This window comes from Tuber melanosporum (assembly GCF_000151645.1).
Source record: "Tuber melanosporum whole genome shotgun sequence assembly, scaffold_57, strain Mel28".
Taxonomy (NCBI): Eukaryota; Fungi; Ascomycota; class Pezizomycetes; order Pezizales; family Tuberaceae; genus Tuber; species Tuber melanosporum.
The window spans coordinates 23,169-49,744 of record NW_003299103.1 but is presented as its reverse complement, the minus strand read 5'-3'; the positions used below and the strand labels follow the sequence as shown (position 1 = coordinate 49,744).

At 45.3% G+C, this 26,576-nt stretch overlaps 3 protein-coding genes; 2 read left to right on the top strand and 1 right to left on the bottom strand.

Moving 5' to 3' along the window:
* Positions 1-9,001: 9,001 nt before the first annotated feature.
* GSTUM_00009405001 (uncharacterized protein) lies at positions 9,002-12,185 on the top strand. XM_002840678.2 has 6 exons: positions 9,002-9,098; positions 9,185-10,244; positions 10,302-10,559; positions 10,634-10,738; positions 10,799-11,907; positions 11,968-12,185. Exons 2-5 carry the CDS (start codon positions 9,789-9,791, stop codon positions 11,153-11,155), a joined length of 1,176 nt encoding a protein of 391 aa, XP_002840724.1. The 5' UTR covers positions 9,002-9,098; positions 9,185-9,788; the 3' UTR covers positions 11,156-11,907; positions 11,968-12,185.
* Positions 12,186-23,529: 11,344 nt separating this feature from the next.
* GSTUM_00009402001 (uncharacterized protein) lies at positions 23,530-24,191 on the bottom strand (the record flags this gene model as incomplete). XM_002840677.2 has 1 exon in its annotated part: positions 23,530-24,191. The coding sequence occupies exon 1, from the start codon at positions 23,917-23,919 to the stop codon at positions 23,530-23,532; it is 390 nt and encodes a 129-aa protein (XP_002840723.1). The 5' UTR covers positions 23,920-24,191.
* A 1,263-nt stretch (positions 24,192-25,454) lies between these two features.
* On the top strand, positions 25,455-26,527 carry GSTUM_00009401001 (uncharacterized protein; the record flags this gene model as incomplete). The annotated part of the gene is made up of 2 exons (XM_002840676.1): positions 25,455-25,755; positions 25,818-26,527. 2 exons carry the CDS (start codon positions 25,455-25,457, stop codon positions 26,525-26,527), a joined length of 1,011 nt encoding a protein of 336 aa, XP_002840722.1.
* Positions 26,528-26,576: the final 49 nt, after the last annotated feature.

Below are 26,576 nucleotides of genomic sequence, written 5' to 3'. Positions count from 1 at the left end.
AGTTTAAAGACTCTGCTAATCGGAATATTACTATTGGGGACAGCACATTTCCTAAGAAGAAATATCGTAATTACCAAAGAGGGTGTGATGGTTTTCAGGGTCCACAGGTGTTTGCACCTTGGAAGAAAACTCGACTTCGCGAATTAAGATTGAAGCAGTACATAGTTGTATGATAAATAGATGTAGTCCACGAACACTCAGACGCGGAATATAAATATTGAAGTGCCTCCCAACCTTTAGATATCATCAAGCAACGGAGAAGAGACCTTAACAATATAATATTGTTTTTACGATTCTACCCTACTTTACCTATTTTACTTTGTTCCTAGTAGTCATAAACGAAACGAGTAAAGTCTGAGCCTTCCTAGACAATCTCCGTCTACAGAAACGAATCTCGATTGGCCTAGACAACCTTGAAGTCTATCAAGTTGTCTCCGCCTAACACAGTCAGAAAAGATATCGACACAAGAGGTTTTATACAAACATTCTTCCGAGAAGTCTACCGACTTCATGGTCTCCCAAAGAATATCATTACCGATTGAGGAACACTATTTATATCAGGACTATGGAAGAAAGTAACTGGAGAAATGGAGATACAAAACAGGATGAGTACAGCATTCCACCCGCAAACGGATGAACAAACGGAATGGGTAAATGCGATACTCAAACAATATTTACGGGCTTACGTCAATTATCAACCTGATGATTAGTACAAACTGTTATCAATGGCCAAATTCGCATACAACTATGGAAAACAAGAAACGATCTCCACCACACCCTTCTTCGCGAATTACGAACAATATCCACAAAGTCAGACCATATATCATACGATTAATGGTATAATACTGGACAAAGCAGATATGGGAAAACTACATGAAATATTACAATACGAAATGAGTCAAGCACAACACCAACAAAAAGAACAATGCGATAAGCACCGAAGACCAGATCCGAATATACAACCGGGAGATATGGTATGGCTAATACCACACAATATCCATATGACACGACTATCAAAGAAATTGAACTACAAGAAAATCGGACCATTTAGGATACTGGAAAGAGTGGGCAGCAGAGCTTATAAACTCGCCCTTCCTCCCTTGATGTGAATACACAACATATTCTACATCTCACACCTCGAATTACACAATGACAATAAGTTTCCCTCACAAACAATTATTCCTCCTCCTCCGATCAAACTTGATGGAGAACCAGAATACAAGTTCGACGAAATAGTCTATTCTCACTTCTTCCATGGTTACCTCCAATACTGAGCCAAGTGGACAGGATATTAGCCTGAACATGATAAAACTTGGTACTTCGCACAAAACTTCAAACACGCACAAGATGCTATCTCAACCTTCCACCAGCGATATCCAGGCAAGCCCGGCCCAGGTAATAATCACGTTCAACCAAGACAAAGGTGAGGGAAAGGCTCCAGTGCTATTGCAACAACATGAGGGCTGCGGCGATAGCCCTTGCCAAACCACACTGACCAGCTCTAAATACTCAGTGATGGGGCCGACCAATGAAGAACTCAGAGAGAGGGAAAAACAAGCACAGCATAATGCCATGTCATGGATGGTATGCTATGATGACGGTTGCCAAACACATTTTGGCGACAAAGAAGGCTCAGGATGGTTCCCGAGGGAATGTCGAAAGCATGGTCCACGCCCGGACCACGTCCTGAAGCATTGGCAGCAATGCTTCAGAAATGGGTGCAGGATGCACAGGGCACAGAAAATCTCTGTGGGATACTACCCGCAGAAGAATGGAAGCAGGGAAGAGTTGGAAGGAGAAGATGCCAGGAAGGCATGGGCTGCGAGGACGTGGTCCAGGAAGGGAGGGGCCCAAAATTCCTTGACAGACATGGAACCGGATGTCAGGAGCCTACACATGCAAATCCGGGTACTCCGAGAACAACTTAGCCAGGCCGCGGCCACAATTTTGGCAAACAACAAAATGATCGTGGAGCTAAAACAGCTGAATAATAATAAGTGGCACATGATTGAAATGGCGAATCTGACCTTAGAATCGGTAAGGGTCAGATGGAGGACAGCAGATGAAAAGTTCCACAAGCTGAGAAGGACTATGCACTCGGCAGGATGGGAACTATTGAAACTGGGAGAAAAGGCCTGATGGGACTCAGGCTTAGGAGATAGGAGCTAATATCACGAATATGGCTTGGTGAGGAAAAGGTTTTCATGTGACACATAGTTATGAGTCACAGGTATGTTATTGTTTCACACATATGACTCATTCGAGTCATATGATTTGTTATGTATGGGATTTGGGATGCTTTCGCACATGGCTCAAATATGAGTCATGGGAGTGCGCCTGGCGAGTATGCCTTACGAGTATGCCTTGCAGGTAGGCCTGGCGCATACAATTTATGTTTTGCACATGACCTCATTATGAGGTCATGGATTTCACGCATATGACTCAGTTGAGTCATATGACTTGTTTATTGCGTTATGATTGGTTTATGAGTTTTGCACATGACCTCATTATAAGGTCATGGGTTTTGAGCATGTGACAACCTTGGTTATATGACTAGTTTGTTATGATTTGATTTCACACATGGGACCACTTTGGGTCACATGACTATGGGTGGGAAGAACACTATATAAGGAGGCCGATGCGGCCGAGGAGGATAGGTTCTTCACACTTTATTCTAAGTACTTTTCCTCGTCCTTGCCGTCGCTTCGCCCTGAGTATTTCTTTCGCACCCATGATGGGCCTTGATGCCTTGGATTCTGGGGGAGATATCTGAGTTCGCTCAGTAGTTCCTGGGGTTCTTGGTGTTGAGGTTTGTTAGGTGTTGCATGGCAGATTACTTGTTTGCTTCTCATTTCATCACCTGCTGGTTATCTCATGATACTGTGTTAGGAATACCAGAACCCAATACCTAGGAACCACCCTAAGTAGGGTAACCCCACTCAGAATCGGAATCTCTGGTCTCCAACACCCCCCTCCGGCTCCCTTATGGGGCCCACACGTCATCATATATATCAATCTCAGTTACATCCTGTGACTATATTACCACAGAATTGAAGGTGTAAGAATAACACTATATACGTCGTCACCGTCCATCCGACTGGATCCTGTTCACAGGATATATGAGAGGGGACCTTCGGCTAGGTCTGAGAAGTGGAACAGAGTAATTCCATCAACTAATCTGAGAGTTACTTGGCTTCAAAGACATGATACCTTTGGTATTGGCCGTAAGTAACAGGACAATTTCGCACAAAGAGATAGTATCAAATGGTAAAGGATCTCAACTAGTGACCAATACATTTACATCCACCAGAAGAGTCTAGAACTCCAAAAGACACTACCAAAGAAGCCAACAAACTTCATGGAGTGTTGCAACTGGGTTTCAGAACACGTCGTAGTCATGGGGTGGTTCTCAATCCTACAATGGTTACTGAAACCTACTACCCAGAGAGCAACCAAGGGTTGCTGACCGAGAGATTAATTACCAGTCTAGTGGAGTGGCTTCCTGCAAGTTAATAGGAAGTCATCCAAAGAAAATCTATTGGTTGGGTATGGAGTTACAAAGAATCGGAGTCAAATAACCTACGATGGTTGTAATGATGACCACCTTTGCAGATATAGCTGTGGATAAGACTGATCATTTTATCAATGGCGAAGACAATTGGAGCCAACTCAGTTCAACTTAAGAACTAGGCCATAAGTCTAAAGACCCTGCTAATTGGGATATTACTATTGGGAACAGCACGCTTTGTCAGAAGAAATATCCTAATTACCAAAGAGGGTGTAATGGTTTTCAGGGTCCACAGGTGTTCGCACCTTGGAAGAAAACTCGACGTTGCGAATTACAATTGAAGAAGTACATAGTTGTATGATAAATAGATGTAGTCCATGAACACTCAGACGCAGAATATAAATATCGAAGTGCTTCTTAAGCTTTAGACATCATCAAGCAATGGAGAAGAGATCTTAACAATATAATATTATTTTTACGATTCTACCCTACTTTACCTATTTTACTTCGCTCCTAGTAGTCATAAACGAAAGGAGCAAAGTCCGAGCCTTCCTAGACAATCTTCGTCTACAGAAACAAATCTCGATTGGCCTAGGCAACTTTGAAGTCTATCAAGTTGTCTCCCCCTAACATACTGGCACTTCGAGCTATTCATCACAGTCGCTTACGAGCCCCTTTTGGTAAAATGTCTTCGGTTTCCTATCTATCGTCTACTCACAGGTTTTGTGTTCATTTGGGGGGATTGAACTTTGTGTTTGGGGGGATCACCAGTGTTGTTCTCTGGGCCAGCTCATGTTCTAGTTGGGTTTTAACGGAGTCCTTAGTTTTCACAATACAAAACGACCGCGGGTTCGCTTGATGACCATCCTGTGTCCTCAACCGTCATACCAGCCACATCACTCCTCAGATAGCAGGGTAGTACCTGCCCAGCCCCTCCTCATTACATTATGTTTCTACAGTTGGAATCCTATGATGTTGTTTATCACTATTCCCTTGGAGTTTTTGTCCTTGTAGCATTTGCAGGGGTTCAGTCAGGTGTCTCCTCCTTGCCTCGGTAGGGATGGCTTTGACTCTGAAAACTCTTACCCCCTGGTGTGGTGTTCATTACTGCCTGGGATAGTGTGGGACGATTGGCCGCCAGACACTCGCGTTGTCTGTGTGGTTGGGTGGTTCAGTTGTGGATTGTAGTTGGCGGCTTCACCCATTGCAAGTGGGGCCTACCTTCTATTTGTCTACTCCTGTTCGTTCACCCTCCCCCTTCATGTCACGTCAGTTGGGGGTGCCTCTTGCCCATTAATTCGGTCTGTGCTTATTGCTGGACCTGTGGGGCTGGCTTTGGCTGGTTCTGCTGACATTTTCCCAGCTTAGTTGGACTTCGGTTCGACTGAGTTGGATGGTGTAGCTGGTGCAGGTGCCTTCAGGTGTTGGTGCTGCCTCCTTTGTAACTCCTGGCTAAGGCTGGTAGGCCCCCTCAGCTACAAGGTACCGGGAGTTAGGGCTCTGTTGAGTGGCCAAGACCAGTGGCTGCTTGATGGGGCTAGGTATATGCCGTCCTGTGGCTGTCGGATGGTGGATCTGTCTGAGAGGCTGAGGGGACTGGATGGGCTCTGTGGCGCCTGGTGTGAGGGGCTTGAGGGGGGCTGACTGGGGGGAGAGAGGCACCTGCGAGCACCAGTTGGGCCTGCGTCAGGTTGGACGAGGTCTAATTAAGTGTTTCCAGTCTGGCTTGGGCTGTTAGGCGAAGCTGCTGAGTGCTGTAAAGCTCCCTGATGGACCGGCTGACTAATGGCCACCTGTGCGGATAGTGGGTTGCGACCATCTGGTTGGACTTGTTTGGGTCTTACGTGCTGGGCTTTGTGGGATTTGTTTGGTTTCTTTGGTTGAACTACGGGTCTTAGCAGGAGGAGGCATGGCATCATGGGTGAGAGATAGGCCCCACTGACCTTCTTGGTCTGTTACTACCTCTATGTATTTCTTTTATTTTTGTTGTTTTGTTTGGGGGACAGGCAGCAGGTACAAGTCCTCCCCACCGGTACCCTCTTCGGAGGCAACCAGCAAAGTAGGTTCATAGGGTCGATGGCCTGGCATGCGGGTGCAAGAGGTTAACATGTGAGTTGCCTCCTTCCTGCCATTGTGTCGCCTGTAGGGTTAGTTTGTGTGTTTGTTTGGTTTTCTACTATGGTAGAGGTTTCGCAGGATGGTATTTGGACCGGGTAGTAGTGATTTTATGATTGTTGGACAAGGAACCTGGTCGGGTTGGTCTTTTGCTCGGCTTCGGCTACACTTAGTGCTGGTTGGCTTCATACCAGAAGGGCTACGGACTTGGACTCGGGGGGGCACTGGGTTGTTTAATGGTCTTATAATTAGTTCTCGTGCGGGCATGACTCGAGGATGGCAGGTGCGGGGCTGTAGACCTAGTTAGCTTAGGATTAGTGGTATACCGGTTAGCGGTATCCCTGTGCCGGCGGGGGCTCGTCATATGCCAGTGTTGGCGGTATGAGTTTAAATAAAATTAGATTGAATTCTAAGTACTTTTCCTACTTATTACGTCAATGAATATAAAACACCTTTATGATCTTTATCTTTATTGCAATGTTATCGTTATGCCAAGGAAAGTTCTTTATGAAGAAGAGTTAGAGAAAGCTTACGATAGGGCTTCCTGATAGCAGACAGAGGTCTTGGACTATCGATAACGTAGGCAAAGGCCTAACGCTATCGTAAGACAAAGAAGAGGAGAAGAATAAAAGAGAAGTATCGTTCCCCGTCACCAAGACCTAACCATCCAAGGAGGGATCATTACACCATTCTGCATTCACTTCAGATACTCTACTAGTAAAGAGTATGAGTCTTTGTCTTAGAAGTACACAGGCTAAACTTTGTCCTGAGTTCAATGAACTTACAGGATAAATTCAAAGTATGGTTCTGGAGAATGGAGAACTAAAAGGACTAAAATTTGTTTTAAAAGAAAGAGGTCTATGGCATAGTGGTTTACAGCTTTAATGCAAAAAGCCTGGAACTAATAAATATAAAAGAAGTTGTCTTTTAGGTAGTCAATATTGTGCTTGTACAATCATAGCTGACCAACCTGATTTTAAAAATCAAAAATATCAACTTCAAGAGGAAGTTGAGAAACATAACTACCTTGTTCTCTTCTATCTTAAATTCCACTGTGAACCTAATTTTATTTAGTATATGTGGTGTACAGCTAAGCAATATACTAGATGTCACTATAGCTATAGTATTAAAGCTCTGAGATATCTTATTCTGGAAGAATTAGAATCCATCTCCAATAATTTAATATGGAAATTTTCACAGAGAGCAGAAGGATTATGAATACCTATTATCAAGAAGTTACATATGGCTCTACAGAATTTCAAACAGCTATGCAGCACAAATATAAGAACCATAGGTGGGTTAGCAATATGATTAACTCAGAGGTTGAGTAGGAGATATTTGTTTTGCCATATAATAGGTATTGTTATATGATATAATTATAATAATAATATATTATATTATCTTGGTAAATTTAGAAAATTAAAATCCTATACTGCAAACCCTGTATTCATGGGTAGTATTGTACCCTAGAGGGAACATCTTGGCATGAAAACCTGCACAGCCACACATAATACTATTTTTCAGCCTGGTTATGTTTTTGAATTGCTTGAACAATACATTTTTGTAATATCATTTTTTTGTTAGATTAAGGGGTTAGGAATGCCAGTGTCGATATTATTATTTTAAATAGCAGTAGCTTAATCCTCCTAACTGGTAATATTTTTCCTGAAATTTTCACCATAAATCTAAATTATGATATTTGATATAACTGTAGAAAATATAAGTTAACAGAAGGCTCCTTTAATACTGACAAGTATATCAAAAATACTAATTGAAGGTATTAGCAGTATACTATATGGATTATAGAGGCATATGCAATAAAGTAATACATACTTGATCAGAGTAGTATGTAAATACTATATATAAAGATTATGGCTTATACAGAAGAGTTGGTCATATATGTACATTAGCAAATCTAGTATATTTTCTTCTCTTTCTTTTTAGCTTACATATTAAACAAAATAGAAAATCAAATACATCTGATTTAAAAAAAAACTTTATGTAGATACAAATTGAACATTTAATATTTAAAAATATTTTATTGATATTAATAACCCCTTAACCTAATTAAAAGCAGGCATTACAATAATTACTCTCTGATACAATTTTTAAGTACTTTGTATGATACTGTGATATTATTATGGTGTCTGAGAATACTGTAGGATTTACGGGATATTTCATGTAACTTGTGTGAAATTTAAAACCTTTATAGTTAAAATTTTAAAATTGATTATCAGAAAAACTTACATAATATAATTATAATATAGAATCTGAGAGCACTGTAGCATTTGAGGAGATTTTCGAAAACATACATAGTATATGAGACCTTTACCGTACTTAACAACTAGCCTATCACTTAATCAAGTACACTAGAGTCTTGACTGCTTTCTAAATAAGTATTTTAGTATTATGTTGGAAAAGTAGAAGAGGTATAGGCACAGTTAATGGCAATTTGTAGGCAGCTACAACCAGGAAAGTAAATAATAAGTTAGAAACTAGAAATAGAATACCGGTTGCAGGAAATTTAGTTTATTGATTGAACCAAAATGTGAGTACTGTAAACGAAACTGCGGGTTTAAGCTGTACGGTTTATCTACTATCACTATTGAAATCTGGGGTATTGGTATGAGTATTTCTTTCAGCTCATATACGCTGTATTCATATATTACCTACAAACTCTTTGGATATCAGGCTCGTACCGTAACTGACAGATCAGATTTTGTGGTTCTTTGTTCTTGGAAGATGTTCTTTGTTCTTCTTATCGATAGCAGATTGCGATCAAGTACCCAGTTGATGACAGGCCCCACTTATGTGTTTATAAATAGCCGATAGACCCGCCGTATTGTCGGCATCCATCCAGCCCTCTATCCATCGTGTTGTCTTCTTACTTTTTTTCTGCTGCGCGAATGACGATAACTGATCCTATAATTTGTGAATTCAGGAGTCTAATTATTAGAAGTCAGGGTCATACTGGGTATACGTATAACAGCGAACCAGAATGAACAATTGCAAGCAGAAGAGAGAAAAACGGCCTCAAATCATGTTCAGATAGAGTCCAGTATCAGTATCCGCTTCCGAGAAAAATGTTGCGGAAGGCAGAAGTTTATTGACACTGCTTTTCCGGAAGCTTAAGAGGTAATACAAATTCACGGATATGGCAGATCCTGCAAGTGAAATAATCTTGTCATTAAGGATAGCATGACACACATAAGAATGAATTCGAGTAAAAGCATGCGAACAATGGTGGGTCCGCGCTTGATTATTTATTAACGGTATCGGTATTCACTGGAGTTCTTCCGACTTGCTGGCGCATCCTTGAAGCTTATCTAAGGATAAAATGGGGCTCTGCGTGGCGGAAAATTTACGGAAAAAAAGCCAGCAATCTCAGGAGTTCAGAACTTGCCATCTTTCCACATCTATCGCAACCTGTACTCAACGAAACCAGGAGTCGCCGCATTCCTTATACTTGTTCGCGGTATGAGAAATACTTACCCGATATCTCGGCGAGATTTGGTGAGCTTACCATCATTTGCGCTCTTACTGCGTTGATTGCGACACCAGCGTCGTCGGTACCGTGTCAATTAGCTCGGAGAATCTGAAGCCTTAAGAACTATCATAGTTTGAGATTCTCTCCCTCAAAAATATATATATACCAAACTTTTTTGTTCCTCATCTACAAGCTCAACAAAGCTCGGGATTTCATAGAGATTCTCTTTCAGAAGAAGGAAGTTTCTCTCTCATTTTTCATTTTTTGTTCTGAGTTGTGTGAACTTCATCAAGCAGATTTGGATGACGGTTCTGCTGTAGGTTGAAGACGAATTCCCATAAACCGCTGGACAAATCCCTGTCCGGACTGGTAGTTGCCATCTTCTCCCCCCTCCAACTGGCGGAATAGTTGTCCTCACATACACCTCACCAACCGCCATAAGGTAATACCGGATCCAATTTTTTCATCGGCTTCACAAGCAAACCTGAACTTTACCCGGACGGTGCACAAAAGTACTATCAACCCCTAGGGCCCGAGACCGCCTCCGCAACATCCTACACTATTGAGAACTGCGGGCTACAAGAAGGCCTCTTAAAAGTGGTTTCGTTCCACCGACTATAAAGCTGGGGTTAAATTAAGCCTCTGAGCTTTATAAGTATTAGGTTTTTAATTACAACAATGGCTCGCCCGTCTTGCCCGAAGCCTATCCTACGGGAGAAAGGACCTAGATGCCACCCATCCACGCTCTCATTTCCCACTGCCTCCGCTTCCAATTCGAAAACTCAGCATGCGTCTCAGCTCGCACTAATCTCCCATACTTTATCTCCTCTCCACACTCTACTTTCACAGCCCATACCATTCGTTAAAACACAAACCATCTCGGGCACTCTTGCAGAGTGTCAAACAGTTCTTAGTCTTGGATATTTTGGCAGGGAAATGGGTAGGAAAAGAAGTTTAGCCTCTGCGGAAGGCAAAGCTATCAAGAGGGTCAGAAGAAAAGGTTCCACCAACAATGTCAATTCTCGGGATCTTGGTGGAGACGAGCTTCTGGAGCAACCTCAGCCCGTCTCCGAGCGGAAGGTTGTAGGAGAGGTCTCTGTCGGGAAGACTACACTCGAGACTCCTGCGAGAAAGGTAAAGTCTACTTTTATAAAAGCTTTCGATAGCCAATTAAGTTCTAACATATAATAGATAAAGTTGCCCCAACCAGGAAAATCTACCATTCCACCAAAGGACAAGAAAAATAAGCCAAATAAGGAACTTGCCAACACAACTTCAACAAAGTCAAAGGCCAATGGGGGAGCTACCTCGAAACCAGTTCCAGGCTCCCAAAAGAAAGTTATTAAGAAAAATGGACTCAAAGATGTTCCACATTTGCCCGAGTCGGGTGTTCCCAGTGGGCAATCCACAGGGTCAACCGTCCTTCTCCCTGATGGGGCCACGGCGCCGGTAAGTATCTTGAGTTGTATTACTCGTATGAGCTTCTTAGCCTATTACTTATCTTGTAACTGTTGGTATCATAGGGAATGACAATTGTGGAGCGGGATTCCACTTCTAAGAGCCAATTCAAAAACTTGAAGCTCAGTACGGGCTCGATTGCTAATACATCTGGGAAGACAGTTGTTTCGGTTCTTAACTCTTCAACTTATTCAAAACTTAATAGCTCCACTCACTAATCATTCATCCAGGGCACATCCAACCCGGACAGAAAAACAGAAGCTCTGTCTGAACGATACTCAGGGGAGTACCCGGATAAACAGCGGGTCAAAGGCATACAAAATCGCTCGGCTTTTTGCTATAGGAATTCCGTACTACAATTACTCGCATCCAGTGAAGTTTGTGTACAAGAGATGATCGGGCATATAGAGATGCATATAGAGGAGAGTTGTAGGTACCCAATTCTCATATTACCAGTTTCAGGAATGTCTAATTTGTTCAAGGTCGCTGTGGTCCTAATTGTGTTTCCTGTGCGCTTGGAAAATTCTTCCAGAACCATTTCACTTCTGCCGGAATGGATCAGAACGAGAACACATGTATATCACTAGTGGCTCAGCTTTGCAAGGGTACAATTGCTGTATACGCAGGCCGTAATAAAGAAGAATGCTGACTTCTCAACTAAGTTCTCCCTTATCAATTCGGACTTGAAGGCAATCAAGAAGATACATCCGAATACCTGCTTGCTTTACTCAACAAAGGAATGGACCAACTCAATAGGTATTCATTCCCCACACCAATAGTTGCTATTATTAGATCTAACACCACTGTCAGTGCGCAAGAAACAAATTCAGAGGAGAATTACTTTGACCGTTTATTCGGTGCAAAGTACGATTCTATTCTTACTTGCCGCATCTGCAAAAATCAATCAGTTACACCCGAGCACCAGCTGAGCCTTCAGTTGACACCAAAAGTAAACCCGAAGGCTACAATAAACCTTAAAGCCTGCTTCACAGATAATTTTTCGGGGGAGGATGTCGAGGCCTCCTGCGACAATTGCGGCCATAAGGCAAACCTTTCGGATAAATCGAAATGTTTTTCCAAGAAGACAGAGATTAGGAAACTTCCTAAATTTCTTATTATCACTATTTCAAGATATAGCATTGGGAACTCGGGTGTGTCCAATAAGATTATGAATCCTGTAAAGGTGGAGGAGAAACTAGTCCTGGAAGAAGGTGACAAAAACGTCACCTATCAGCTCACAGGTATAATCTCCCATAAGGGCAGCGAGCTCAAGTGTGGTCACTATATTGCCTTCATCAAACAGCCCGACAAGACTTGGGCCAAATGTGATGATAGTACGGTAGGTCCAGATTATAGCGTTTCAGGTGTTTATGCAGAAATGCTAATCCGGTTTTAACAGGTAAGACAGACCGACCTGAAGCAAATAAAGTCTCAGCAGAATACCTTCCAAATTTATATGTTAGGGTATGAACAGGTTACTCGTTAACTACCAGGGTATTTTGCTGTTTTTTTTTTTGTTTTACATTTTCGCCTTTCAAAGTAAATAAATAGGGGATTTGTTCATATCTTCTTCTATAAAAATACCGGCTGCTGCAAACCATAGCTATGAAACAAAAAGTGCCTTTGCTGTAAAAGCTTTAGTAAATTTTGCACCTATGATCTTGAGTTCTGACCATAAATAAACGCAAGAAAGTACTTCTGGGACTAACTGGTTCCTGGCCTATGCGGGAGAGGCAAGTGTGAGCATGACAATCATTAGAAAATTTACATGTAATGAATACTGAAGTCCAAAAGGGGGAAAGAAAGGGGAAATTTTAAACAAACTAAACACTTAGGTGAAGAAAATAAGGCTGCATCAATAGATACATAAACACATCAGAAGCAAGTAATATCCCAATAATTCCAGATCAGATTTTACTACACGAGTAAACAAGTGATCTGCTTATGAGTGAATTATCTGCTGCACGCTTTGCAAGAAATCATCTCCTATCCTGAGGCATGTTGAGTCCAATGAGTGGTTGAACGACTGTTAAGTGAAGAGAAAAGGGGGAAAGAAAAAAATCACGTCCGGGTGCTATTGCAGACTTGGTGAATAAAGAAGAGAGAGTATAATACTATAATAACACTAACATTCAATGATACACTCTGTTATTGAGCTTTCCTGCATTAGTAGTGTTAAGAGAAAGTAAAAAGGATTTCTCTTTCTCCAAGAGATGTAAAAGTTCTGCAAAAGCGCCTTCCATATCAGTAATAAATAGTAAAATACAGTGATCAAAACTGAACCTATAGTATTAACTGCTAAGATTCGACCTGCAGCTATTGGGAACTTTTATCCAAGAAACTTAAAGTTTCTTATTCCCTAGCATGGCAATATCCTTGCTGGTACAATCGGCAAGTTTGTACTTAGCTACCATTCTTTACCTGTCATACTTGGATATGAACATAGTAGAAGTACTGGTAGTCAGGTATTCTGAAAGCCTGAACTTCTCTACACTCATGAGAAATGGGTGGGGTGGGGTGTGGGTTTGGTCACTGTGAAAATTGGAGTGAGTAGACAGTATGCCAATGCTGTATAGTTCGATTAAAGTGAATTATGCTAAGCCAATTTATCAGCCAAGGTGCAAATATTGTAGCGACAGCATGAAAAGGAACAGTCAGATGTCAGTAACTATTGTCCCATCCCATAAGATCCCTTTTTGTCAGTGTCAGTAGGATGCTGTCTTAAGATTATAAACATATCAGCATGCTCCATGATCCTTACTACTAAGTCATGTTTAAACTCAGGATTTGTCATAGCTTCATTGGTCTCTTCAAGTCCATCAGAGTTGGTAAACATAATGATACTCCAGTCTCTTGTAATGGAACTCAGAGCTAGAAAGATTTCAGTTAAATTTGTAATAGTAGATTGTAAATAAACAGTAGAAATAAGAGTTGATTATCTACCTTTATATCATGAGACAATTGAGAATAGGAGGGAAGTTAAATAAGCTGTAGAAGGAGTAATAAGGTTCATAATAGGAAAATGAGAATGTATGAAATTTGTCAGTCTGTTCTTCTGAGTTGATAGTTGTAGTTTGGTATTCATATCAGGAACTTTAATATAAGTATATAAGTTCCTTTATATAGTATTATTCTTAAACTAGCAATTATAAAGCAGTACTACCAATTATCAAGCTCATAATAACTAATAACAGTAGAATAATTACTGAGAATCCTTTTACTCTCATCAGAATAAAGCTGAAAACTTTATCATTTGAATTACATTTAGTTAAGTATTGTATTTCTTAAGTCTTCTAGTAGTTTACTAGCTTATTTGTTACTTCATAGAGGCTAACACAATGCTATAATAGAAATCCCCAAAACTTTCTATTCAGAAAATTGAAACAGTTTATGATACCTGTCTCTTTATAATGCTTCTTCTGCATTAACTCTTTACCAACTCTATATAACAATTTCCGATATACCTGTCAATTTATTACTTTTCCATGCATAGTTGCAAGCAAGTGAGCAAGTTGTGATTGCAGTTTATAGTGGACAGGGGTTGAACTCAACAAATTCAAAAATCCATCTCGGTCCACACTTTGCACTATAACAAAAAAAATCTTACACTACGAGAAAAAAATAATCCTTAGAGTGCCTTTCCACTCAAATGGGGACTTCTAGTATCATACATCTGGTATTTTCGGGGGGGAGGGTTCCCGGTGGGTGAGTGTAGGTTAGGGGTGAATATATACTACGGAAATGAATCTATGAGAATTCGTCATGGCCCCACGGTTACAATTCATGACCAATGATCAACTTCACATTCCGAAACACTGGCAAGATCTCCCCGCAGATTCTTGTCAAACTAAACCAACGGTCAGTCACCTAAAGTTCCTGAGGCCCCGACGGAAATGGAATCCACTCATGGCACTTGACTTGCTTCCGCTGCTGTACGATACCTTCCAGTTGTAAGGATATTGTCCAGGAATGACCCTTTCATACGGTATTTTTTCAAACGAGAGATACGTCTACCCTCTTTCCCCCTCCCCAATCTCCCCTCTTTTGCCACTACATTTCACCTACCTTGCTAGGAACTGAATATGTTCTCGGGTCAATCAATTGAAACTACCTCAACTAGCAAGATGCTCTAGGAATACCGGTGAAACCCCTATCACTGCCACTGCTCACGCCCTGCAGGCCTCTAGACTAGGTAACCAAAGCAAATGCAACCCACGGCAGTAATCATACTCGTGCAAAAAAAAAAACAACCCTGAAAGCTATCCAAGACAAGAAACAGACAACAATATTACTACTCCAAACCTTTAATGGAAGACGGGACTATCCCAGCCAACCTGACACCCCTAGCGCCATGTTCCAATATTCTATCCTTACCAGGCGCGCTCCACCACCACCCATCAACACAACACATATGACCGAACCTTGAAGCCCATCACAGCTCCTCACTCGGCCGACACAACAAACCATCTGTTGAAACGACTATCATACCTTGAATTTTTTTGAGAAGATGGAGGGTGTTTTCCTATCTATACAGAGAAGAACCAACGAAACCCTGAACATGAGCTCCGCGAAATAGGGGATGTGAGCACCGGATGGGAATCCGTCAACTACGGTTGTCAATTCCAAAAGTAACGCCCCGACCCACGAAACGAACGCAACCTCCTCTCCGGTTCTGCTCTCGAATAGCCCTGACCAGAACAGAAAAGGCAGTAGCTAGCCGGAGAGCTGCGACCATGATGAAATCTAGCGGTGGGGAATGAAAGTCATGGTGTAACCGCGAAGTTCCCGTGTTGGAATACTTCACTTGCGAGAGGCGTGCCGCGAAATGGCAACGACGTTTTCCGTTGAGGCGTGCTGGGTGAGAAAGGCGAAACTTGCACCCGCCAGACTGACTGACCAACTCGCTTTGCCGCTCACGATCGTGTACGGGGGGCGTAGAGTGCATTCTAGTGGTCTTTGCAAAAAGGATTTTGAGAAAATTTAAGTTCTCTAGGTTGCCAGTAATTCCCTCTCCACTCATATACAGTTGAATGACTCAGGCCCAAGATTCCTAAAATATACCGACTCCCCCCCCCCCCAACAAAAAAAAAAAATTTATTATTATTATTAGCCTTTATAGCAACTTATCCCACACCCATCTTCCTCACTTGTATGTTATTTAGAGTGCTGTTATTACAAAGTTTAGGGGGGGGTCGTCCCTCCGCGATTTTGTTTTCGGAATCGCACGTTTAAGCACTAAAATCACGAAGAACTGAAATCGTGAACGTTACGATACCGTAATTATGAGGCTTTTTTCTTTAGCCAATAACAGGACATTATCATACCCCTTACAAAGATCCGACCGGGCATGAAATGATTTTCAAGTTTTACAGTTCTATCCTCATCTGTATCAATTCCAATCCATCAATTCTATATTCTAGTAAAAAAAAAAAAAAAAACTAACCACTTATGATACCATACCGCCAACTATCATAACCCAAACTACTTCAAGTTTCTACATTTTCAAAACCATCTCTTTTCCAAACACTACCTGAACTGTACCACACTACTTTCCAGCAGCGAACAGTTCACCCACTGGGATATCCCACAGCCAATTTCGCAAAGCCAATGAAATCTATTACTATACTGACAAGCAAGGAGAAACAAGAGAATGATACAGAGAAAGGCAATAAGGAAAGATAAAAGAAGGAAAGACATGCCCAGTAATTCCGTCCATCTGTTTGCTAAAAGCTGAGTTCCACTGGCAGAGGCGTTGGTGGTGTTTTCGCTGCCCTTGCCGTTGGGGATGGTAGCCACCGATGTGCCCCAGTTCGAGGCAGGTGGACCAGGGCAGGCTAGACCTCCGGGGTGTTATTGGCGCTGGTTGGCCTGGAAGCGGCGGGAGAGAGCGATTTGTTCTTCTGGTGAGTACTCAATATAAGCCTTGTAGGCATCTGAACGCCACTGGCCAAGGGTTTGAATATCTGATTCTGGGATGCCGACCTCGGCCGCCCAGGTTGCAGCTCCTCGGTGGAAGCTATGCCCATTCCACACGCCTTGTCCTAGGCCAGCTCATGTGGCCAGCTGTTGTAGCTTTGAAACGACATATTCTCGAGTAAATAGTAGTTGTTCTTGGTGTCCGACACAGAGTAGGGGTGCGAGGCGGTGCCTGTGGGTATCGAGTTCAAGAAGGTCCTTCATGGCATTTACCGGGCATCCGCTGTCGCCGCTGGCGGCAATGGTAAGCTTTATACCTTTCCGGAAGGGGTCTGTTTTAGATGAGGGAAGTGTTAGTTCCATATAGGATCCTTCCCCGCGCATACGGATGCTTTACTTTGTTAAAAACCACTTCTGGAATGAGGTGCCGAGGTTCCTATTGGTGGCTTTGTACGTGAATTCACCTACTCAGAGGAACCCGGCAAATGTTAGTGTAAATGCGACCTGTAATACTACATTGTTGTAGTTATTGGTCCTCTTGTAGGTCAGTATCTGGAGGAGGTATGGGCGTGTCAATGGTGTTCGGGTACGTCTTTCCGGCTCGCTATGGTCTCGCTTAATCCCCTGAATTGTCTGCTCCAACCTGGGGTCTTTGAATGCTGTGCAGTCGATGCCGAGATCTAATTGGTATGATTTGATACCTGCCAAGTAGAGTTTTAGTGTTCTTACTTTAACTGTGCCAGCCAGGGAGCATAGCCATTCTATCAGCCATGTTGCTCTGGCAGGGAAGCAGCCACCGTTATTGTGGCGGAAGTCAGAAAGGGCACAAAAAAGAGTAAAGTGGGAATGTAGTGTACCGTAGTTTCGCCTTGTATTGGGCGCAAGCCCCCGCCAGAGATAATAAGCGGCTACTCTGGAGAGCCCCAATTGCCGTAGATGCGACAACCGTATTTCTGGAGGTTGGATATTGGCTATACTAACTAGGGTGCTATGTCAGTTATTTTCTCAAAGTCAAAACGTGAGAGTGCATCAGCGAGATCATTCTCTGTGGTTGGTATCCATCGCGTTTCTAGCTCGAGGTCGTATTCTACTGCGAGTAGCAAGCACCTCCGCAGAACTGTCATTGAGCCCCCTCTAATGGTTCAGTTTTCGATTCCGTAGGCCACTGCTTGATTGTCTACATACATCACCACCTTCTTTCCCTTCCATTCTTGCCCCCAGTACAAAAGTAATTGCTCTACGGCCCACATCTCCTGAGTGTTGATATGCTCTCGGGATCTGGCCAGGTGCCTTGGCAGCGCTATAGAGAAGGCGGAGGAGGGTAGTGGAAGTGTCTCGCCATCGTTAAGGTAGTAACCGCCAAGTCCCTTCGTACCAGCTGCATCGGACCAGGTAAAGACTCGGTTCCTCTCTCAGGTCAGTATAGACCTCTCGGGTATGTGAGCCAGCAGCTCAGACCACCAGGTAAGATCCTTTATTGCTTCATGTGATATCCACCGTTTTTGGTTTCGGCCCTCCCACGAGAGGTATAGCTCCATGTTGTATAAATGTCTTAAGAATGCCCGACCAAGCGGTACCACCAATACTACGAAGTTGAGGCAGCCAGTAATCGATTGTATCTCAAGTAGTGACAGCGATGTCATTTTCATAGCTATGCTAACGATGGTGCATGCTTTCTCCAGCTTTTTAATTGGTAGTTGGACTACCATTTTCTCAGTGTCTAATTCAACTCCTCCAAAACTTGCGACCTTACCGTCCTCATTTTTGGCGACCTTGATGGATAGTCCCACTTTTTGACAGAGTTCCGAGAATATCTTTGGACATAGAGTCGTACTCTGGGAGGCTGGCAGTACGATCAGAAAATCGTCCAGGTAGTGGATGACCTCGGCGTTTAGAGCTTCTTTGGCAAGCTGCTTCTCCAAGATCCAATGTAACAGTTCAGCGAAGAGGTTAAATAGGTATGGTGCCATCCGGAGGCCAAGGGGAGGAATCTTTCCGCATAGTACTGGTTCTCCCAGTGGAATCCCAAGAGTGGTATGTCGAGCGGGGAAACGGGAATGTGCCTGAAGGCACTCTAGAAATCCCTCTTGACCAAGTGGCAGTCTTTACCGAACTTTTGGATTGCCTGTATAGCACTTTCAACTGTGCTGTAGGCAATAGCACCATAGTGAACCGGGATTCCGCTGTTTATTGAGTTTGGGTCCTCGGGCGGGTAGGAGAGGTGGTGGATGCAGCGCTTGGTCCTATCAGCCTTGTCGGTCAGGCCAAGGGGCGAGGCAGTGTAATTGGGAGGAAGAGCGGCCTCGCTGCTGTATCTTTCCAAGCGGCCTTTCTGCAATTCTATTCTTATATCGGTAGTCATGAGTGCGGGATCTTCCCTAGCACTAGCGAGGTTGAGGTGGATAGTTGCTGCCATGCAGTGCCCTTCATAACCTATCCTTGCTCCGAATTGACATATGCCAGCAATTGCACTAATTACAGATGGATCTGGATAGTTACAGGCAAGTTGCTTCCAGCTTGTGTATTTCAGTGGGCCTGCAGCCATGGGGATATTATGTGGGGTAAAAAGCGGGTAGTGAAGAGCAGTGTTGGGGTGGGTATGATGTTGGCTAACAGTCATAGGAAAGGTAATGTGATTTGGCCAGATTGGCGAATTAAGATCTTCTATGTGGGTAATGGATATTGGTCGGTAAGAACCGGAGCGGGGAACAAGTGATTGTCCCTTATTTGCCAGTGGGCACTGAACTGCCTGGTGGCTGCTGCCACATGATATGCAGATATGCGGGTAGAGGCAGTGGGTTGCTCTACATTCCCGAAAGTTCCAATTGCGACACGCTTGTCCGTTGGGGGGTAATGTTCCTGTGCCAGCTGGCGAGATGCTAATCGCTGGTAGGGTAGGTTGATTGAAGGGTATTCGTTGTTCCATGGCGCTAGGAGAGGGGAACGATGGTGTTCCCGGGTAAGGGTAAGGGTATGCTGATCTTGGGAATGATTTTTGTGTTAGGAACTCATATGTTCTGCTTGCTGCTGCTGATGCTGATTTATAGCCAGATGCCTAAGTAGCTCGCGGGATGGGGTGGGCAAAACATTGAGACCAGCTCACTGTCCAATAGGCGCCATTCGATTGCTTGGTATATGTTCTTTCCACTTGCGACTCGTTTCCGGTGAAATTGAAAATGGTAAGATCTAACTCCCTCCCACATATATTTCTCCAACAATTCATACAAATTCATTGTATATATCGACATCGCTGTGGCAAGTTCTCCTTGTAGTGCGTGAGGGGCTAACTTAATCAGAATTCCGCTATAGGCAGCCCAAGCTTTGAAAAAGCTGGACATATGGTATTCCCCCTCTTTCCCGTCTCGCTCTGCTTGCTCGAATTCCTCCAATGTTTACAGTTCGCTGGGATTCGCCACGTTCCTTTTCCGTTGCTAATAGCCGGTAGATATTTGTTGGCTTGAAGCGGTTCTCAATTATTTGGATTAAAGTATTTCGTTCGACCCCTGGAAACAAGAGCTCCACAGATTCCACCACACCCGATGCACTCTCACTTTCGAAATTCATCAATGGTTCTGTAGGGTCATACATACCCGGTACCCTTGACTCGGTAAGCCTATTCCGTCTGCTGTTCTCTTCGTTTCTCAGTCGGGCCAGCTGGCCCTCTACCTCTGCAATTTCCATTAACCTCGCATTTCTAGGGTTTTCCAGCAGTGGTGTCTGCTCTACTGTGCGGTTGTGTGATGTGGTAGAGTTGGGCTGTGGTGGTTGGGAAGGGGCTGGGTTCTAGAGCGGAGACGGAGGACTACTCGCTCAATGATATCTTCTTCATGGGATCTCAGTAGTTCGCGCATGTTGCTGAGATTGATGGGGGTGCTAGGTGAATAGTGCGGTGCCAATAGAGTTCCTATTGGGCTTAGGGTTGCTAGAATTACGCGTGAGGAGGAGGATGTGGGATTCCGGGTATCAGAATCTTGCATATGTGGTAAGGTGTTGGTCGAAGGTGAATGGGTGTACTGGGGTTCGCTTGACTGGGGCTCCTCGCTACCGCTGGAGCCATTTGTCTCATCGCTGATGAGTTGTTGGGCCTCTTGGCTGAGGGAATGACCGTACCGAGCTGGAGGTTGTCGGCTGCGTGTGTTTTTGCGGACTCCTCCGCGTGCTGTTCGACTGTTTGCTGAGGTAGGGTTTCCACGACGCGTTGAACCTCTACGGCGAGGCATTGTCTATTTATCTAATTACTAATTGCAGACAGTAGCTCAGGGAGGAGGGATTGGGTGAGGATTGTGTAACTTGAACGCGTTCTGGCGTCTCTGGTGAGCACGAGGTAAATAAAGAACGCAAGCGGTAGGAAACAGGAGGTTAGGTGATCTTGTGGTTCTCTCCGGAGGAAAAGGGGGGCTCAGGGGAGTATATGTATCGGGGGTCCACGGACCCCTCATGGTGAGCTATGACCCCGGCCGGGCAACCGGCAATACCTTATTCCGCTAACCACCGGAGCGCAGCTCGCAAAGATTATGTGATACGCCGTGCTTTCCCAATTGGAAATGGGTTGTACCAACCCGACATATAATTGCTTCTATCAGAATGCCTTTATGATTGCCCTATATCCAAGATATGCTGGTCAAAACTACCAATCGTGAAGTGACGATAGAAGAAGCAAGAACTATGCAGTTGTAATCTGTCGGTCTTTGTGATATCATACACGCGAATCAAAAATGCAAATCATGCTTTTTTGGCACCCGATTTTGGATATCCGGATCGGAATCCGGTGAGCCAAACATTTCTGAGACGATATTAAAATCTGGCTTGGCAAAAAAAAAAAAAAACTTGAATTTCGAAATCAAAATTCCGGCGAGCCAGACACCGCCGTAGTTTTCTTGTTTTTTTTGTTTCCCACTCCCCTTGGCTCCCAAAAGAACGGGTCAAAGACGACTGGTCAATCTTCGATTATCAGTACCCAAATGTGAGGAAGGAAAAAAAAAAATATAGAAAACTACCATAAGTTACTCATTTAGCTTCTGTAAAGTCAGGTTATAGTTTACACGCCTTACCCCTTCCCATCTCTCGGTATATGAAGAAAAGGAAAGGAAAGGAAAAAGAAAAGGAAAAAGAAAAAGGAGGGACAAATACCACGGCCAATAACCGAAAAATAAAAAAAAATAAAAATAAAAAAACATACAATAAAGCAGCCCCCACAACAGCATACAAACTAATCCTCAATCTCAACCTCAACCTCACATCCCTGCGCAAAAAACATCTTGGCCTGAACGTCGTATGGATTTTCAATACTGTAAAGATTACCTATCACACCCATTAGCCCCCACCACCCACCGTCAAGGACAGGATTTCCTTAGAATACCTCTAGGAACCATAAACTGCCCCCCACCCCTAACTCTGAACGTCGTCTCGCCAACCTGAACCTGAACCTTCCCCTGGAGCAGGTAAAACACGAGGTGCATCTTTCCGCTATTCTTCGTACGCTTGATACCGCCGGGCGGTATCTCTATCATGCCTGTGCCAAAGAACGGTTGCGTGCACGTTTTCACAAAGGTGAAGTCGCCATTCGCAACCTCCACTGTCACGATCCTATTGCGGGAGAAGGCTAGCTCCGCTTCCTCCAACTGATCCGAGGCAGCGATGGGCGGGAAGGGTTTGACGTAGCCGCGGATCACACCGATTTCGCCGTCGACGACTTGTGATTCCCAAGGCTCTTCTTCGAATTCTTCGTCTTCTGCATCTTCTTGCTTTAGGGCGCGTTTGCGCTTGTTGCCGGCGGATTGGGCGGCTGCGCTACGTTTCTTTCTGCGCTCACGCTCGCGGGCTTTTTCATCTTCATCGCTTTCCACGCGGATGATTTCCGCGATTTCCGGGAGCTTGATTGTGGATGCGGCAGCTGCAGCGGTGGTGGTGGTGGGGTCCGCTAGTGTGTAGACTACTTTTTCGCCTTTCCAGAACTCTAACGGCTTCATGCGGTGTCTTGTTGGCCGACCGTTGGTGATTGAGTCCGGCTCTACCGAGGGGCGTTCACGGATAACGCGCTGGCCGCGGGGGCGGGGCGCGACGGTTTGGGAAGATGAGGAGGCGGAGGGTTTTGTATCCGCAGCAGTAGTAGCGGCGGTAAGTTCTGGGGAAGCGTCCCGTGGCCGAGAGGCTTGGGCGGTGGCTTTCTTGGAGCCTGCAGCGACGCCTTTGCCCTTGCCTTTTGAAGCAGCTGGCGCCGCTGGCTTAGTAGTCCCCGGCAATTGGCGGACCTTCTTACGCGGAGGTTGGACAGCTTCATCGTCGTCTACTCCCTCCCCTTCCTCTTCTTCGTCAATAGTCTCAATTGGCGCTGAGGCGGGTGAGGACTCTGGAATCTCGCGCTCACGATTCGAGCGGGATTTTGCCGCGCCTCGAGTCCTTGCGGTGGGTTTCGCCCCGGGTTTTTGGGAAGAGGATACCGTTTCGGCCTCGGCTTCGGGTTCATCGATAGGTATTGCCTTGGCTTTACCCTTGGCTCTTGAAGCTGCTCTGGGCTTCGGTAGGGGAGGAGGGGTGGGATCACGTTCTCCCTCCAATTGTTCATCCCCGACTTCATCTTCGCTGGGAGGTGCTGTGACCTTTGCTCTGCCCTTTCCTTTAGCTTTGGAGCCCGCTTTTGCCGATGATGTTGACGCCACTGAGTCCTCGGTGTCCTTGGCCGTAGAGTTGGCTTTACCCTTTCCTTTGCCCCTCGCGACAGCTTTGGACTTAGATTCTGGGACGATTCCCTCTACCTCACTGCCGTCTCGCTGAGGTTGGATGACCTTAGCGGAAGCCTTTGTTTTACCCTTTGCGGCAGCTTTCGGTTTAGGAGCCCGAACTTCCTCTAGTTCTAGCTCCGACCCCGGCTCCAGAACATGGGCTTTAGCCTTGCCCTTTCCCCTTGGGGCAGCTTTGGGCTTAGGTGCTTGCACTTCTGGCTCTGAGTCCGACGAAATCTCTTCAACCTGAGGCTTAGCTTTACCCCTAGCCTTTGCGGGAGCTGTCTCCTTGGATGCCTGGACCGGCTCTGGTTGAGAATCTGCTATCGCCAAAGCTTTGCCTTTACCCTTAGCAGTGGTTTTAGCTTTGACTGGTCTAACCACTTCTTCTCCAGATTCCGACTCATCCGACTCATCCGACTCATCCTGAGCTTCTGCTCTGCCATTGACCTTCGTCTTAGCCTGAGCCCTCTTCGTCGGAGGAATAGGTTTCGCTTTCTTCTCTGGTATTGGTGCTGCTGCCTTTTGCTTAACCATCTCCTTAGCTTTACCCTTTCCCTTCTTAACCGGCGCGACTTGCACATCCCCTTCCTCATCAACCATGACCGTGTCCTCATTTTCCAGCATCTGCGAAACTTCCTCCTCAATCGGATGTCTCTCCTCCTGCCGCCCCAAATCCATAGCACTATCCAGGCCATTATCAATTCCCCCATCACTCATCTCCACATCCCCGCCCCCATCATCCTCACTATCCCCATCATCCTGTAGCGAAAAGGCCTTCTTCTTCCCCCCTCCAGCAACCAAAGCCGACTTCTTACCCTGCATCAACAACCCCCTCTTCTTCTTGACTGCAGCAACCGGCGGCGTCCGCTGAGAATTCTGAATAACAGCCTCTTCCTCAACGACCTTTGGCATGGCCTGTTTCTGTTTAGTCTTAGGCTTAGCACGCGCGACCTCAGACTCCTTCTTCTTCCCAACCTCCTTGACAGAAGCGGAGGATGAGGATAAAGCCCTATGCACCTCGTTCCTGACAGGTGATATGGAAACACGCTTTGCCGGCTGATTCAGCAGGCGCGGAGAAGCCTCTTTATCACCAGTACCGCTACCGGCGAAGTCGAGTTTTCGATTTGCGGGATATAGTGGGGAGGGTTTGTCGGGGGAGCTAAAGCCCACGGATGAGGCCCTTCGAGCAGGCGTGCCAAGATTGGTCTTTATAGGATTCCGTGCGCGAGGCGGGAGCGAAGTTAGCCTTCGGGTGGAGGGGACTGAAGATGAAGGTGGTGGTGGGGCGCTGCCTTTTGGAGTGAAGGAAGGAATGGTTAGCTAGCCCGTAAAACCAAGTGTAGAAAAGGAAAAAACAATATTGAAAACAGCGCACTGGGAAGGAAAGAAAAGGAGAGGAGAGGAGAGAAAAGTGATTTTTTCCCTTAGTTGCGATATTTGTCAAATTGCCAGCAAACCCCAGCGGGGCAGTTGTGAGTGAATGGGTGTATTTACTAGTAACAATCTCCATACTCTCTGACGATATCGTCTTATTCCCCACCACCGCCCTCGTCATCCCTTCACCCTCATTCCTCTTCTGACCCCCATTCGCCTTCCCCTTCTCCCCGGGATGCATGTTCGGTGGCGGCGCCGGAGGGTCAGGCGAGAAGAAAGCGTCCATATGCTCCATCCCGAAAGCATCCCTTTTACCAGTATCCTTAACCATAAAGCCAGTTTTTCTGCGTGAAGGAAAGTAAACCGTTAGCTCATTTTCCGCAAGAAACGCGAAAAGAGGAAGGGACAGAGAGAGAAACTGTCTTTCAAGAAAGGATGGAAGAGGAAGCAAAACACACCGGCCCGCGACGCCTATGTCTGTGAAATTGGTTTCGCGCGCTTTACGCTGTGATGGGGACCCTGGGGCCATTGTGGTAGCGGTGGTGGAGATGCGTTAAAGTGAGTTGGTGATGGCGATGCTATTCTAGTTAGTTGGTTAGTAGTTGCTGGTGCCGGTAGTATTCGCGGTGGTAGAGGTGGGAATAAGGAAAAGAGAACGTGTGTTTGAGGTGTTGACATAACTTGTCCTTGTCTTGGCAGAACCGTTCCCTAATACCAAAACGCGCCTTCCCAATGTTTTCTCGAAGCACACAACACTAGTCAACCCGCCAGTACCTCCCTCTTGCACGATTGGAAATAAAATAACGCGCCTTTTTTCTATCATAACATCTCACGAGTAACTAATATAACATACAAACATTAATAGCCCACAATGACAGAAGAAGACTCCCAACCACCAGAAGAGCTCTCAGATGGAGACACCGAAGCCGCAAAGGAGGTTACAAAGGAAGCTACAAAGATACTCCCCTCAATAGACAATGCAAAGATACTCAAGGGGGAGACATACACCTACCATTCCCCAATCCCCAAATCTATCCAGGAAGACTCCGAAGGCGAGGTAATCCTCGGCGTAGACGAAGCCGGCCGCGGCCCGGTCCTAGGTCCAATGGTATACGCCGTAGCATACTGTCTAAAGAGCGACAACCCCATGCTACGAGAGCACAAATTCGATGGTTCCTCCCCCTCCCATTCCCCCCTCCCAAAGCCAAAATCGACTAACCTAAACCCCCCGCAGACTCCAAAAAACTAACCCACTCCCTCCGAACCCACCTCCTTCAAACCCTCACCACGCCAGACACAACTCTACACCGCAACCTCGGCTGGTCCACCATCTCTCTCTCACCCCGGGACATCTCTTCCGGCATGCTACGCTCAACCACCTCGTCGAGCACCTACAACCTAAACGCACAAGCCTTCGACGCAACCACAACCCTAATCACGGCTGTCCTCTCCAGTGGCGTCAACATTCGGGAAATCTATGTAGACACAGTCGGCACTGCGAGCACCTACCAATCTAGACTACAGAAGCTCTTCCCCCACATTGCCGTCACCGTTTCGAAGAAGGCAGACTCGATATACCCAATCGTGTCGGCGGCCAGCGTCTGCGCGAAGGTTACGCGCGATGCGGCGATTGGGGTACTCGTGCCAGAGGGCGAGGAGATTGGGAGTGGGTATCCGGGAGATGAGAAGACGAAAGAGTGGCTGAGGAGGGAGATGGAGCCCGTTTTTGGCTGGGAGGTTGGCATGGCGAGGTTTTCTTGGGCGACCGCGAGGGATATGCTTGAGGGTGGGGGGAAGAATGGTGGGGGAGGGAAGGGGGTTGAGGTGGTCTGGCCCGAGGAGGGGGATGGCGCGGAGCAGACTCTTACCGGGCTTTGGGGGGGCGCAGCGGGGGGGAAGGGACCCGCAGGGTGGTATGGGAGGAGTGTCCATGGGGAGTTTTAGTCGGAGATTCATTAGTATGCATTTTTTTTCACCCCGCTTTGCGCTTGTG